We start from the raw sequence: 14,864 nt of genomic DNA, 5'->3' as shown, positions 1-14,864 counted from the left end.
TATTAGCGGGCATATTTAGTTTTACGGTAAAATCACAAAAGAAATGAATATAAAATTGACTTAAATACTTTTGTGACTGTCCCCATAACTACAGCTATGCTGTAGCTTTGTGATTCAGCCCTGGTGTGAGTTTTCTATTTGAAATGAAACAACAGAGAGTCAAACGATTCATGTTCCCTCCCAGCAGATAAACCAGATTTCAACTCTCGTTTTTATTTTGTTACTGAATACAGAAAGAGCACATCATAGAGGTAGCCAAGTCCAGCGGTCAACTTTGTGTTGCATAGGCTCAGTGGCTTCCATCCCAACTGGGTTAAGTTTTATAGCCCTTGAGGTGATGCAAATACATTGCAGGTAAAAGAAGATTTAATGATGATGTCCTGGTTTGCTTTTTCCAATGCTTTGACAAACACTACAACCAAAAGCAACTTGGGGGATGGGACTGGATTATTTACTTCACTTTCAGGTTATTGATCATTAAGGATAAAGACAGGGAAGGCACTCAAGTAGGAAGGAAAGCAGGAGGCACAGGGGAAGGTTGCTTGTTGCTGGCCCTCTCCTTCACAGTCACCCAGTTTCCTTCTATCTCCTAAGACCACCTGCTTAGGGATGGTGGTGTCTGCCCACAGTAGGCTGCGGTGTCTTTCTTCAATCAACATCAAAACAATGTCCCTGACAGATGTGGCACAGACCCGCCTGGGTCTGGGAAACCCCTCAGCTGAAACTCCACCAGATGACTCTAGGCTGTGTAAAGCTGACAATGGAAACTAACCAGGACACACGATTTCCCCCACAGCGTGGTTGGCAAACAGTCATCCCAATCCAGAAATAGTAGGTTAAAGTAAAAATCCTTCATTTAGACTCACAGTCCGATGGAACTGCATATGCTTTGGTAACTCTTTATTCAGTGCTAACAGCTTCCAAAACTCATTCCTCAGAATTTTGATTTGTTGTCTCTTCTGAGCTTTTAGTTCTTCTACCTTCTTCATCAACTTATCATGCTCTCGTTTCCTCCTGGCATTCTCAATACTGAAAGCAGACACGTGAAACAAGAGCCATCATTCCAGGTACAGAAATGGCATGAGAGAAAATTGGTGTTCGGTAACTTGGAAATTCATTCGGCTTGCTCAGCGTCTGCAAAGGCTCAGGTCGGTTTGACAAAAACTCAGGCCTGATCAACAGCTATGGTAATTTTTCATACCTGTAGGCTTTGGGATCATCAATGTCTTCTGGAGCGACCTCTGTTTCAATCCCATACTGTTGAAAGAGGAAAAAAAAATATGTTTTCAGCAACTAAGGTCAGGTTACCTACACAAAACCTGCACAAGACCAAGCTAGTCAAAATTCCATCATGGATGGAGGAGGGGCCCCCAAGGCCTCGCCCTCAGTAGAGGAGTTACTGGCAATTCCTGGCTGCTGGGGGAGGGAGAGTGACTCTCCTCTGTGGACTTGGTGGGTGGCATGCTGCCATGTCCCAGTGGATGTCCCCACATCCATGTGGGTATGGGCAGCACTAACTGGACTTAAGGCTCTATTGATAACAATATTTAAAAAAGGATATGATGTTGAAAGGGAAATTGGGTAGAGGACAATGGGGGGCATTTCAGGGAGGTAGTGGTGAGTGGATATGATCAAATACATTAAATAAATACATAAAGTTAGCAGAGAACATAGTTTAATTTTTGCAGAGAGAAACCATGATAGCTGTGTGTGTGAACTGGAAGTAAAACGGCCTTCTCAGGAAGTAAAGCCTGATTGCACATCACGTCTCATCTCTGACTGGATTAAAGTGGTTTATGCTTGCTACCTGCTTTCTAGGAGCAAAGAGAAATCTTTAGGAGGTAATAGTCACACACCAAGAATCAGGGTAACTCTCAAGTTTTTCACATAAGATGTCTAGGGTTCAGCAAAAAATAACTAGGTGTGCTAGGAGAACAAGATTTGATAGAAACAGTTAGAAGAAAGGACAGAGCAAACAGTGCGACAGAACGACAAGCCTTATCAATAGGAACGTTCTTAAGATGTATGTCAGAACGACTCTGATCAACATGCTAAAGGAAGTTGGAGGCCCTGTAGAAAACTTTAGAAGTCTATTAGAGTATATTAACAAGTAAATAATGACAAAACATAGATCTGAAAAATATTGTCTGTTTTGAAGAAGAAAAGGAAACTTTGGCTAAGCGAGGGATTGATAAAGAAATCCTGGTGCAGTCTTTTTAAATGTGAAGAGCTGTAATATTTTAATAAAAATAAGAGTTCAGTGCCATTAATATTTGATACAGAAGCTCCAGAATGTCGAGTTTATGGTGTCGCAGGAAGATGAGATTGTAAGTTATAGGTTACGGATATTATAGATTACAGTAAGATTACATTATGAGGTTAATATAACTTATTCTCTATATTGAAAGACTTTAACAGTACATCATCACTTTATTGTAAAGTAAAGTCTACTGTTACTATTAGTTGATCAATCAGTTAACTGCTTACCCTGGGAGATGGCACATGGGCTTTGGCCTCTTTCTGAATAACAAATTCAGAAAAAATGTCAAAAACAAAGATATTACCATCTTCTCCGGCAGTCACCAAGTACTGGTCATCAAAACTAGGAAAGATACTTTTAACAGATCCATAATTATTGTCATGCACGTTGAAATGCCAGTAGTCCTGCAAACTGACCAGGTAGGGGTCGTTCTCACTTAGGAAATATGTTCGAATTGCTCCATTTTTCATTCCGCAGAACATCATAGTATAGTTACTACTATGAGACAAAAAGAGTAAAATATTATTCTCCTAACCTGTAAAATAATGTTTAATTTTTTTCCCTTTTCATGTAGCGGGTGAAGGAAACCCAGAATGAGTGAAATTCTGTGTGAGTCTGTATTTTGACATGAGTATGGCCTTTTGAAGACTACAAGGCCAATTGACCCATGGGAAGTTGGCAAAATTCTTATCCACACTGGCCAGGCTCGAGATGAGTATTACAAGGGACTCATCAGTGCATATGAAAGCTAGACCTGTGCCTTCCTCACCGAGGTATTCATAGCCTGACACTGATGGTCAATAGAGACCTCCTACCAAGGTGAGCTGAGCCCTATCCACCTAGTAAACATGCTTATGTTCCAAGGTAGCATTAGAGAACCCCACTTGATCCCCTCTTCGCTGTATGAGTATCTGTGTATCTGTCCTTTCTGTACTCCCTCACCATTCCCCCTGTCAGTGTTCTCAGACCCAAGCTGGGACGGGCATGGCACATTCATTATTTAGCTGTTTTTGAGGGTCAGAGAACAACTAGAAGGAGTTGATTTTCCTTTTTCTGAGTCTGAGGCACTGAACTCTGGTCGTCAAGCTTGGCCACAGGTATCTTTACCCACTGAGCCATCTCTCAGCCAAATAATGTTTAACCGTAAATAACGATGATGTTAAGAACGAAGTTGCATATTACCAAAACACAGATGCCCAAGTCTTACAGGCCATACTCCGGAGTGTAACTTATACTGCAAGTTAAGGACTTGTAAAGAGGTCAGTAAGCTAAAAAACGACAGTGTAAGGAGAAGTCCTAATCCAGTCTGGCTGGTACCCTTGTAAAAGAAGACGATTAAGCCATAGAGAGACACTAGGGAGAGTTTGCACATAGGAACAGCCAAGCGAAGGCTCAACAACAATAAGGGATTCTGGAGATTTTCACGGAAAGACTGCATGAGAAACTGCATTTGTCATCGCCACAAACTTGGAACTGTGCTCTGCAGAGCATAAGAATGTAAGTTCCTGCTGTTTAAGCCACACTTCAGGAGGTGTTTTTGTCACAGCAGTAGCTCTAGTAAACTAATACAACAGAGAGAGAGGCAGGGAGAGCTGCTCTGACAGTCTGAGGTAGCCTCCAGGCCTCAGAGAAAGGACTGGCATCTGTGTTCGGTTCTCACTTAGTAAATGGATGTCAGTTCAGTTTATCATTTCTTTAGAGTCACTGTAAGCCTGGTCCTTGGTTAGCTTACCATGAAATCACATCTTTGTATGCAAATGAAGACAGATTTATGTGGTAAACAGAAACTGCCACACCACACCACCTGCCTGACACAAAACCTGCAGGGTTTAAATCAAATTTCAAGACGAGTCCTAGCTTCAATTTTATTTGCTCATTTGATTAGTTGAAGGCATTTCCTTTCACTTGACTAGATCTTTAAAAAGTAACAATTCCAGTTATGACTGTTACTGTTGTCAGCTTGCTAGGGTCTAGTATCTCTGTGGAGACAGCGTTAGGGGAATGCCTGTACTGGATTATCTCAATTACTTTAATGGATAAGGAAGCACCCAGTGTAATTGTGGGCAGGACCATTCTCAGAGCAGGGGATTCTGGTGTGTATAAAAGACAAAAGCAGACTGACCCTCGTTTGTACTCAAAGCTCTCCCCCTTCTCATTTCAGATGTGGTGTCATCCTGTTGCCTTGACTGACTGCACCTTCGATGTGAGCTAAAATAAACCCTTCTGTTCTTCAGGTGTTTTTGTCAGGAAGATTTGTTTTGCAAGGGGGAAAAGAGGCAAGGCGTCTGGGATGCGCAGAAACACAGACAACGCTAAGATCCTTGGTAAAGTGTTCTTCACCTGAAAGTGATTGTTCTGATGGGGTTGTCATCTGTATTCTCAAGAATTCGGAAATCATATGGTTCATTTTCCAGTTTTTCAAAATCATCTTTAACGAGATGTGACGGAAACTGACAGTGATATAGAAAACCAGAATCATAGTTGCCCTGGAAGACAAAAAGCACAAAAGGTAATTTGTGAACTCAGTACCCAGTACAAGTCTCATTCTTTGAGGGTCTTTTTGGGGGGCAGTGGGTTTGGATGGTTAACAGTAAATATTATTTATATAAAGCATCTCCATTACCCATTAATATGCAATTATGTAATTAGAACGATGATTAGCTTCTACTTCAGAAGTCAGCACAAGAGAAATTTTGCCTCTGAGAATCAAATTAATGGTAATTTATGATTTGAAGTGATATTCTGCATAAACAGTATCTTAAAACAATAGGCTTTGTTGGTCATTGTTTTCACAATTACTTTTCAGTTTGGGGTAACTTTAAACACTATTAATTTTCCAGGAAAGGGCTGGAGAGATGGCTCAGCGGTTAAGAGCCCCGACTGCTCTTCCAGAGGTCCTGAGTTCAATTCCCAGCAACCACATGGTGCCTCACAACCATCTGTAATGACATCCAATGCCTTCTTCTGGTGTGTCTGAAGACAGCTACAGTGTACTTATACATAATAAATGAATAAATCTTTAAAAAGTTTTTTTCTAGGAAAGACAATTTGGGGGGGAAGTGTGTCACTACACAGTGAGGAGTAAATAAATTATTAATAATAATTAATAGTGGTATAAATTATTAGTAATTTATACCAGCTACATTGTTCTAACTTGTTTTCTTTCTCTGTATGGATGGGACCATAAATAAAGGAAGTGGACTAAATGTCTGGGCACCTACACGTAAATAACATAGAGAAAGTAAGAAAATGGTCGGCCTGGAATTAGAAAAATTAGGGTTTTGCTCTGAGCAATGGCAGGCTGGATTGTTTGGGTTAAAGTTGCCCACTGGGGATAATCAGGAAAAACAATAACACAACTCGTGTTGGAAAGCTTTGGGAGTCACCCAAGCAGGGAGAGCTGGGAACAGCGAGTGAAAATTAGGAGTAAGCCTGGCACGGGGCAGGCGAGCAGACAAAGTAGGGATGGGTATAGAGACAAGAAGCTGAGCAAGTCCCCTGGCAGCATCTGGGACTCACTGCATCCCGAAGAGGAGGGAGAGGACATTGTACACAGACTTTCCCTGGACTCAACTGAAACCCCAGAGTCCCACCGCGAAGGAGGTGAGAGGGACCCAGTGGGGAGGAAACTGCTTACTTCACTTCACGTTGTCGGACTGCTTTCTAGGTATTGTGAATGTCCAGAGGCTTGTGTTACTTTGTACTTGGTCAGAGAAGCTCTTTTTACAGTGGGCAGTGAGTAGTTAATGTGCTCAAATAGTTCTGTGTGTTCAGCTGTGGAAGAGGGGGCAGAGCGAGTGTGACAGGTGGCAGACAGGAAGGAGAGCGGGGAAATTGCTGACTCGTGGAGGAGGCATGGCTGTGGGCATTTCAGGGAGGTAGCACTGTGTGGATATCATCAAAATGCATTCTGTAGATACATAAAGTTAGCAGAGAACATAGTTTAATTTTTCAAAGAGAAATCATGTTATATTCTAGCTCTGTGTGTAAACCGGAAGTAAAACGGCCTTCTCAGGAAGTAAAGCCTGATTGCACATCATGTCTCATCTCTGACTGGATTAAAGTGGTTTATGCTTGCTACCTGCTTTCTAGAAGCAAAGAGAAATCTTTAGGAGGTAATAGTCACACACCAAGAATCAGGGTAACTCTCACACAAAATGTCTAGGGCTCAACAAAAAATAACTAGGTGTGCTAGGAGAACAAGATTTGATAGAAACAGTTAGAAGAAAGGACAGAACAAACAGTGCGACAGAACGACAAGCCTTATCAATAGGAACGTTCTTAAGATGTATGTCAGAACGACTCTGATCAACATGCTAAAGGAAGTTGGAGGCTCTGTAGAAAACTTTATAAGTATATTAACAAGTAAATAATAGAAAAGTGGAAATACCAGACTTGAAGATGGAGTGATAGATATTAAACTCATAGGGTCTGCAGAGGTGGCTTAGCCATTAAGTTGTAAGCTTGTTACTTTTCCAAAGGACTCAAGTTTGGTTCATAGCACACATGTTGGTTGGTTGGTTCAAAACAATGCAATAATTCCAGATCTGATCTCTGCTTCTGGCCTCCTCAGGATCTTAGACATGGGTATATACTCTTGCAGACACCCACACATATATGTATCAATTACATACATAAGAACAAAGTACTTAGAAAAGAAATGAAAAAATGTAATAGAACAATTTAACAGAAACTAAACACAAATGAGAACTAAAACCAAATAACAACCACTCCTTAAATAGCCCTAGCCCTAGCCCCAGCCCCAGCCCTAGCCCCAGCCCCAGCCCCAGCCCTAACCTTAACCCTAAACCTAACCCTAACCCTAACCCTAACCCTAACCCTAACCCTAACCCTAACCCTAACCCTAACCCTAACCCTAACCCTAACCCTAACCAACATAGGGAAAGACTTGAGTAGATTGTTTTTCAGTGAAGCAATACAAATGTCGAAGGACCACAGGAAAAGACATTCTGCACCACCAGTGACTGAGGAAATGCAGTTCCAGAGCTATAGTGGGACGCCATGTTCACAAATCTTGGGATGACTACAGTCAAAAATAAAAATTAGCCAGTCTATGTAAGAATGTGGAGAAATTATAACCCTTTTGTGCTCTTGTTGTTCGTGTGAAATGGTGTGCCTGCTGTGGAAAACTGGATAGTTCTGGAAGAAATAAATAGAGTAGCATTATCACATGGTCCAGTAATTCTCCTGAAGCAGAATCTCAAGGAGATATTTGAAACCCCATGTGTGAGAAGCAGTATTCCCATCAGTCAAAGGGTAGGCATGATCTACGTGTTTGCCGGTAGTTGAATGGATAAGCAAAAATGTAGTTAAGTACTTACAATCCAGTAATATCAAGCTTTGAAAAGGAAAGATATTCTGACATACCCTGCGGAATGGATGAACCTGGAGAATATTATGATGTTCTGGCTGCAAAGGCCATGACATGAGAAAGAAGTAAAAGTCATAGAGACAGGGAGTAGACTGACGGCTGTCAGAGGTTGGAGGAAAAGAAGAATGGGGAACTGCTGGGTGATGGGAATTAAGTATCTGTGTTACACAAGCTCTCACTACTAATCAAGAGGCTATCTCCAAATGACACCTACTCACAAAGGAAAAACTAGGTTCCCCAATGGAGTCCCACTTGGTACACAAACCACACTTAGGGGCAGCCCCCATGCCCAGCAGTAGATGGACAACACAAGCGAACCCAAGGATGTTATAAAGACTTCATTTCCTGTTGTATTGTCTAGGCATGTTTTAGCTTTCCTGGTATTTTCCTTGTACGTTGTGTTTCTAATTTGGTATTTTTATAGGTTGTGTGTGTGTGTGTGTGTGTGTGTGTGTGTGTGTGTGTGTGTTTGTGCGCGCGCGTGCACTTACTTCTTGTGCTTTTTCTTTGTTTTTTGTTGTTTTAAGTTATCGTTTGTTTAATTTGACTGTTTCTTTTCTTAAGAGAGGAAGAGAAAGAAGGTACAGAGTTGAAAGAGTCAGGAGGTAGAGAGGGTCTGGGAGGAGATGAGGGAGAGGAAACCTGTGATAAGAATATATTGAATTAAAATTTTTATTTTCAACAAAAGATTTTCTATGTTACAGGTAAAAAGAGGTTATAGAGGTGGGCAGTGGTAATTATTGTGTGACATTGCAAATAGATTTATGACCACTTAACTCTACATTTGAAATGGTTAAGACAGTATATATTTTGTCACATTTTTAAAATTAGAGTTCCAGTGGTTTTACATAGACACAGACAGACAGACAGACAGACAAACTGACTGATATGGAACTGACTGAGTGAAAGATGATTTTGAAAAACGTAACATTAAAGCCTTGTTTGGGGGGGGGGCAACAAGAGTGTGACGGTTTGCATATGCTTGGCCCAAGGAGTGGCACTGTTAAAAGGTGTGGCCTTGTTGGAGGAAGTGCGTCCCTGTGGGGTGGACTTGGAGACCCTCCTCCTGGCTGCCTGGGGATGCTCAGTCTGTTCCTGGCTTCCTTTGGGTGAGGATGTAAACTCAGCTCCTCCTGCACCATGTCTGCCTGGATGCTGCGATGCTCCCACCTTGATGATAATGGACTGAACCTCTGAGCCTGTAAGCCAGCCCCAATTCAATGTCCTTTACAGAATTTACATTGGTCATGGTGTCTGTTCAGAGCAGTAAGACACTAACTAAGACAGAGAATTTAAGCCAGAGGAAGAGAGGGGAGGAGGGAGGGAGGGGGAGAGAGAGAGAGAGAGAGAGAGAGAGAGAGAGAGAGAGAGAGAGAGAGAGAGAATTTATCATCAGCAAACCTATTCTTAAAAAATGTTAAAAACTACTTTTTCAAAAAAAGATGTAGACATGAATAATAACAAGAGGAAAGAAACAAAAAGTATTGGCAATTGAAAACAATAATGAATTATTTTCTGGGAACAGAAACATATAAATATAAGACACAAGCTGGCAAGATGGCTCAATGGATGGAAGCACTTGCTATGCAAGACTGATGATCCTTGACTGAAGACCAATCCCTAGAACGCACAAAAAGACAGTTGTGATAGCTCATGTCTGCAATCCCGGCACTTGTACAGGGAGGAAGACACAAGAAAGTCAACTGAGGCCACCTAACCTGGAGTACAAGGGAATGGTAAAAACAAGAGATGCTGCCTGAACAAAGTAGAAGGGCAGAACTGACTCCCAAACGTTGTCCTCTCATCCCCTTCAGCACTGTGGTACATATAGAGCCACACCCATTCACATATCAAAAGTACAGTGAAAGATAGGTGATAGACAGACAGACAGTGTGATTGGTTTGTACATGCTTGGCCCAGGGAGTGGCACTATTAGGAGGTGTGGCCTTGTTGGAGTGGGTGTGTCACTATGGGCGTGGTCTTAAGACCCTCTCCCTAGTAGACTAGCTGCTTGGAAGTCAGTCTTCAGATGAAGGTGTTGAACTCTCAACTCCTCCTGCACCACACCTGCCTGGATGCAGCCATGTTCCCACCTGATGATAATGAACTGAACCTCTGAACGTGTAAGCCAGCCCCAATTAAATGTTATCCTTAGAAGAGTTGCCTTGGTCATGGTGACTGTTCACAGCAGTAAAACCCTAAGACAAGAGAGATGGATGGATGAATGGATGGATGGATGGATGGATGGATGGATGGATGGATGGATAGATAGATAGATGCATATATACACACATGTACATACATACATGCATATACTAATAAATAAAAATACATGACAGAGTAAAGTTATCTCTATTATATCTTAAGTTAAAGCTTTCTAAGATTTTTCCCTCTGTAATTAGTATAATAATAGATTTATATAAAACTATAAGTCAAATGTATATTGTGATCCTTAGGGATAGCAAAAGAAGGTATAAATAATAACCATATAGAGGAGGGAAATCTGCCCAAGCTTCCACTGGATAAGGAAAGAAAAAAAGGAATATAGAATTGACATAACAAATAGAAATAATTAATAAGGTGGGAGGTGTAAGCGAAAATAGGGCAGTAATTATATTAAATGTAAGTGGACATCATATTGTTTTTATGAAAGAGAAAGATTATCCTACAGGATCTAAATAAATCCTACCCATGTGCTGGTTGTTTATGAAGACACTTTTGCTAAAGGTATCAAAAGATCAAGAAAGTGGAAGAATCCTTGGTAACTCTTGGGAGTTTGGCCTTGTAAGTGAATGGACAATTCACCTCATTATTGTGATGGAAATGGATCATGTTTACTGGCTTTAAATGGACTTTAAAAGTCCTATTTTGGGATCTGTGGGTGCAGCTCAGCGAGAGAGCATCTGCTTAAAACGTATGAAGTTCTGGGTCCAATTCTCAGCACTAGAAATAAGTTTTGGTGGGCATGTTCATTTTGAAGTGCTAAATACAGTTGGCAAAGAGAATACCCAGGGTTGATGTTGAAGAGAGAAGTCAGGAAGAGATAAATACTTGACATGTGTGGGTAGACACATAATATTTAAAGTTGTTAGATAAAATTAGCTTAGTTAAGAAAGTGGGGAGGGGTTGAAGGAATCAGAGAAAGAACTGGAAGAGCTTGAAGGGGCTCAAGACCCCATATGTACAACAATGCCAAGCAACCAGAGCTTCCAGGGACTAAGCCACTACCTAAAGACTATACATGGACTGACCCTGGACTCTGACCTCATAGGTAGCAATGAATATCCTAGTAAGAGCACCAGTGGAAGGGGGAGCCCTTGGTCCTGCTAAGACTGAACCCCCAGTGAACTATGCTGTTGCGGGGGGGCGGCAATGGGGGGAGGGTCGGGAGGAACACCCATAAGGAAGGGGGGGAGGGGATGTTTGCCCGGAAACCGGAAAGGGAATAACACTCGAAATGTATATAAGAAATATTCAAGTTAATAAAAAAAAAAAAAAAAAAAAAAAAAAAAGTGGGGGGGGGCTGGAGAGATGGCTCAGTGGTTAAGAACACTGATTGTTCTTCCCAAGGTCCTGAGTTCAATTTCCAGCAACCACATGGTGGCTAACAACCATCTGTAATGGGATCCAATGCCCTCTTCTGGTGTGTGATAGTTATAGTGTAATCATATACATGAAATAAATAAATCTTAAAAAAAAAAAAAAAAGAAAGAAAGGAAGGAAGTGGGGAGGGGCTAGGTCATACTCTGGAGTTCTCTGAATTACAATGTCTATTTTACAATATTAATTTTTTAAATAAAAGATATCAAAGGGAGCTGGAAAAGAGAGAGGGAGAGAGAGGGAGGGAGAGAGAGAGAGAGAGAGAGAGAGAGAGAGAGAGAGAGAGAGAGAGAGAGAGAGAGAGAGAGAGTATGTGTATTGGTGATAAGAGTGTATGCCTAGCATGCACGAGACCCTAGGAGCCAGGAGGAGGGGACAAAGGTCAACAGGCCAAAGGCACAGCGAAGCAACCACTAAGGCTGGCAATGTAATAATCACAGTTGAAAATAAAACCTCAACTGGAGATGGTGTGTGTGTGTGTGTGTGTGTGTGTGTGTGTGTGTGTGCATTCAGAAGTGAAAACTGTAACATCTATGATGAAGAAAATGTTGCTTTGCATTATATTGAGAAAATTTTGGAGAAGACTCTATGGTACCTAAGTGGCAGACATGTGACACTTCCTCTTTCTCTGTAAGGTCTATTTGCTCTTCTTCCTTATTTTGCTAAGTCTGGATTCTGATTGGGGTAGAATGAGGCAAACACATAGATTCCTAGTCTCCCATATGCCACACGGCCTGGATGTTGGCAGATTCTAACTGCACAGTCCTGCCACGAAACCTGTTGCTTTCAAACTTAAAACAACAGACAAACAAATGAACAAACAACAAAACTGACTCAGGTGAACAGGACTCGTTTGACCTTTGACCCTCTCTACTCTTGATCTGTCCCCGCTTTGGTCTTCCTGAACAGGTGAGTGTGGCCTTGAAGGACAACAGATACAAAAGTCAGACGTATTTAAAATAGATGTTAAGATGGTGTATAAAAAAAAATGAATGTATTAAAACTTACGGCTAGGTCACTGGTGTAAAACTAAGTTCTCAGTGTATGCATGTGAATGAACGCGGTGGAAAAAAAAATAGCGACCATAACCTGACCTGGGTACGGGATCCTTACTCACCAAGGACACCCAGAACTGCCCTGGCACCGAGTAAAAGCCGCAGAGGATAGGAGAGGGTGTGGGTGGGGTGAAGAGCTCAGGCAGCGGCTCCTCCTCCTCTTCCTCCTCCTCCTCCTCACTGGCCTCCTCCTCCTCCTCCTCCTCCTCCTGTATTTCCTGTTCTCCGAGGGCTTCCTTCTCTTCCGTCAGCCTCCTCTTCCTTTCTTCCCTTTCCTTCTCCCTCAACTCCTTTTGTTTTTCTCTCCTTTGTACTTCCATATATCTCTTTTTTTTTTTAAAGAAAAAGATAATAAGTAAGCATTTTTAAAGCGGGTTATTTTGTGTGAGAGCATGACAAAGATTGCGGAAGGAAGACGGGTTCTAGAAACTCCACAGTTCCCTATAGTCACATAATTTACCCTTTGGGAATACATTTTTATCATTAAAATTCAAATCTTGGTGACGAGCATCATTTCCGTTTAAGCTCCTTGATACCCACCCATTTCATTGAAATTATTTGACCACCCTTTCCTGCAAGAGAAGGGAAGTGTTGATTTTCCCCTCGGAGCCTACCACCGGCAACCTTGGAGCCACACGGTCTAAAATAGCCAATGGTGTAGCTTGTTTCTGGCTCCCATGACCCTGTGACGTAGGCACTCGATATCACTAGCTGTCCAATGTAGAGTCCCCCAACTCTGGTAGCCCCTTCCGTTCACCCCTGAGAACTACCTTCCCGGCTTCTATGATCTCTTCACGCCCTCCTCTTTTCACAGAAGATCAGTGGCTCAAACTGATGTGTCTTGGCCCGCTTCTAAAGAGACCTTCACTGTGCTCCTGTCGCTTCTACAAACTGTATGCAGCCGTTTCAACCAGCCATTCTTTTGTCGTGAAACGTGAGAACTGTGTAAATGGTGGTGGCCCTAGGGCTGGTCTCCAGCATCATTACCACTCTCTTCCTCTCATTCTCTCAGACATCTTCCCATCTTTTGAGTATAAGGTGTCACCTCCAGGACCCCATTTTTTAATCCCCCTCATCCCTCCATCAGCAGGATCACTCCCCTTCACTCCCTGAGGTTTCTTTCTTTGTACTTGGATTTTAGTTATCTATCCACTACTGCCTCCGGCTGCGGTTAGCCACCTCCTTACCAGAGTATAAGCTCCTGCAGGCCAGGGTCTATTCTATATGTATTCTCCAAGAATCTCTTATAGGATATTGCATCTCCAAATGGAAGAAAGGAAAGGAGATAAGATCTCATACCAAAATCTTAGATTTGACACTCGTGAAATGGAAGCATCTGACTAACATGTCCGGGATAGCAAACGTGACAAGGTTCTGATCATCTACATCCTTAATGGTTGGGCATACACATTCGAGAATATAGCCGTTCCCACAGATGATCAATAAAGTGCTGTCAGGCTAAAAAAGAAAAAAGAAAAGAAAGATGATGCATGTCACTTACGTGTAGGCAAATTTTTACAAGTTCAAGGCCAGAGAGAATATTGCAATCATTTTAAAAGGCAGATACCCGGGGTTGGGGATTTAGCTCAGTGGTAGAGCGCTTGCCTAGCAAGCGCAAGGCCCTGGGTTCGGTCCCCAGCTCTGAAAAAAAGAAAAGGAAAAAAAAAAGGCAGATACCCCACAGGCCTAGTCACATATGATTATCGTGTCATTAGTATTAGTTATTCTCATGTAATTACTCATCGATAACCTGATGACTAGATTTTCATTTGTTTCCGTTAAAGATGCCATGACTTATTTCCATAGCCAAATGCATGGTTGTGAAACCCGTTAGCCCAAAGGGTAAAATGGTCTAGCTAAAAACGCTGAGGGAGGTATCTGTGGCATCCGCTCGGCTCGGTCACTGGTGACAATTCATCCTGTCTTCCTAAGTTTACGTTTAAATGTGATGCTCCAAGGACTCTCTCTTCTTTCCTCTTCTCTTCTCTCCATAAGAGTGCTTCAGGAAGCTTCGACTTCCACTCACATACAGCAGACCCCAGACTGCTTTGTCCAGCACAGAATTCTCTTTTGCACCAAAAAGCACATCTGGGAAATCACCGTCTTGGTGTGATTTGATATTTATCTACCATGTACTCAGCATTTTGTGACATGCTGGAGATGGAGTTGTAAGAAGAGCTATCCTCACTCCCATTATAGACTTTTCCTCCAAAGGGAGAGCTCGTCAGTTACCAAGTCACACAGGTAAATACAAATTTGCAAGTGCAAAAATCTTGCCAGGAGACTACAAGAACCGCCAGGTTGTGCATAATTTCCCGAGAAAGTGGTATCTAGCTTGAAGGGGGAAGGGCAAATACAATGTAAAGTGAGCTGGGGAGTAGGCGCTGTGCTGTAAAGAGGAGACACCAGCACAAGTGTCCTGTGGCACATTTAAGCTTATAGGAAAACTGTGGGCTTCGAGCCATCGAGCAGGAGGAGAGAGAGACGGGGCAGGGCACTGAGGGATTTAGCACCCAATGACCAGGGAGAGCACTGGCCAGGTGCCAAGAACCGGGAG

The 14,864-nt window shown here is 42.2% G+C and overlaps 1 protein-coding gene across 1 annotated transcript in view; it reads right to left on the bottom strand.

Annotated features, from left to right (window-relative positions):
• Cfap44 (cilia and flagella associated protein 44) overlaps window positions 1-14,864 on the bottom strand; it is an 80,256-nt gene that overhangs the window by 39,115 nt on the left and 26,277 nt on the right. The window contains exons 16-21 of the mRNA XM_032900232.1: window positions 13,607-13,765; window positions 12,370-12,633; window positions 4,601-4,746; window positions 2,488-2,758; window positions 1,202-1,257; window positions 867-1,029 (exon numbers count right to left, since the gene is read on the bottom strand). Of these exons, the coding sequence (XP_032756123.1) occupies window positions 867-1,029; window positions 1,202-1,257; window positions 2,488-2,758; window positions 4,601-4,746; window positions 12,370-12,633; window positions 13,607-13,765 (1,059 nt within the window). The remainder of the gene's footprint in view (window positions 1-866; window positions 1,030-1,201; window positions 1,258-2,487; window positions 2,759-4,600; window positions 4,747-12,369; window positions 12,634-13,606; window positions 13,766-14,864) is intronic.

This window comes from Rattus rattus, chromosome 4, assembly GCF_011064425.1.
Source record: "Rattus rattus isolate New Zealand chromosome 4, Rrattus_CSIRO_v1, whole genome shotgun sequence".
NCBI lineage: Eukaryota > Metazoa > Chordata > Mammalia > Rodentia > Muridae > Rattus > Rattus rattus.
The sequence above is the reverse complement of the archived record's forward strand: the minus strand, read 5'-3'. Positions and strand labels throughout refer to the sequence as shown.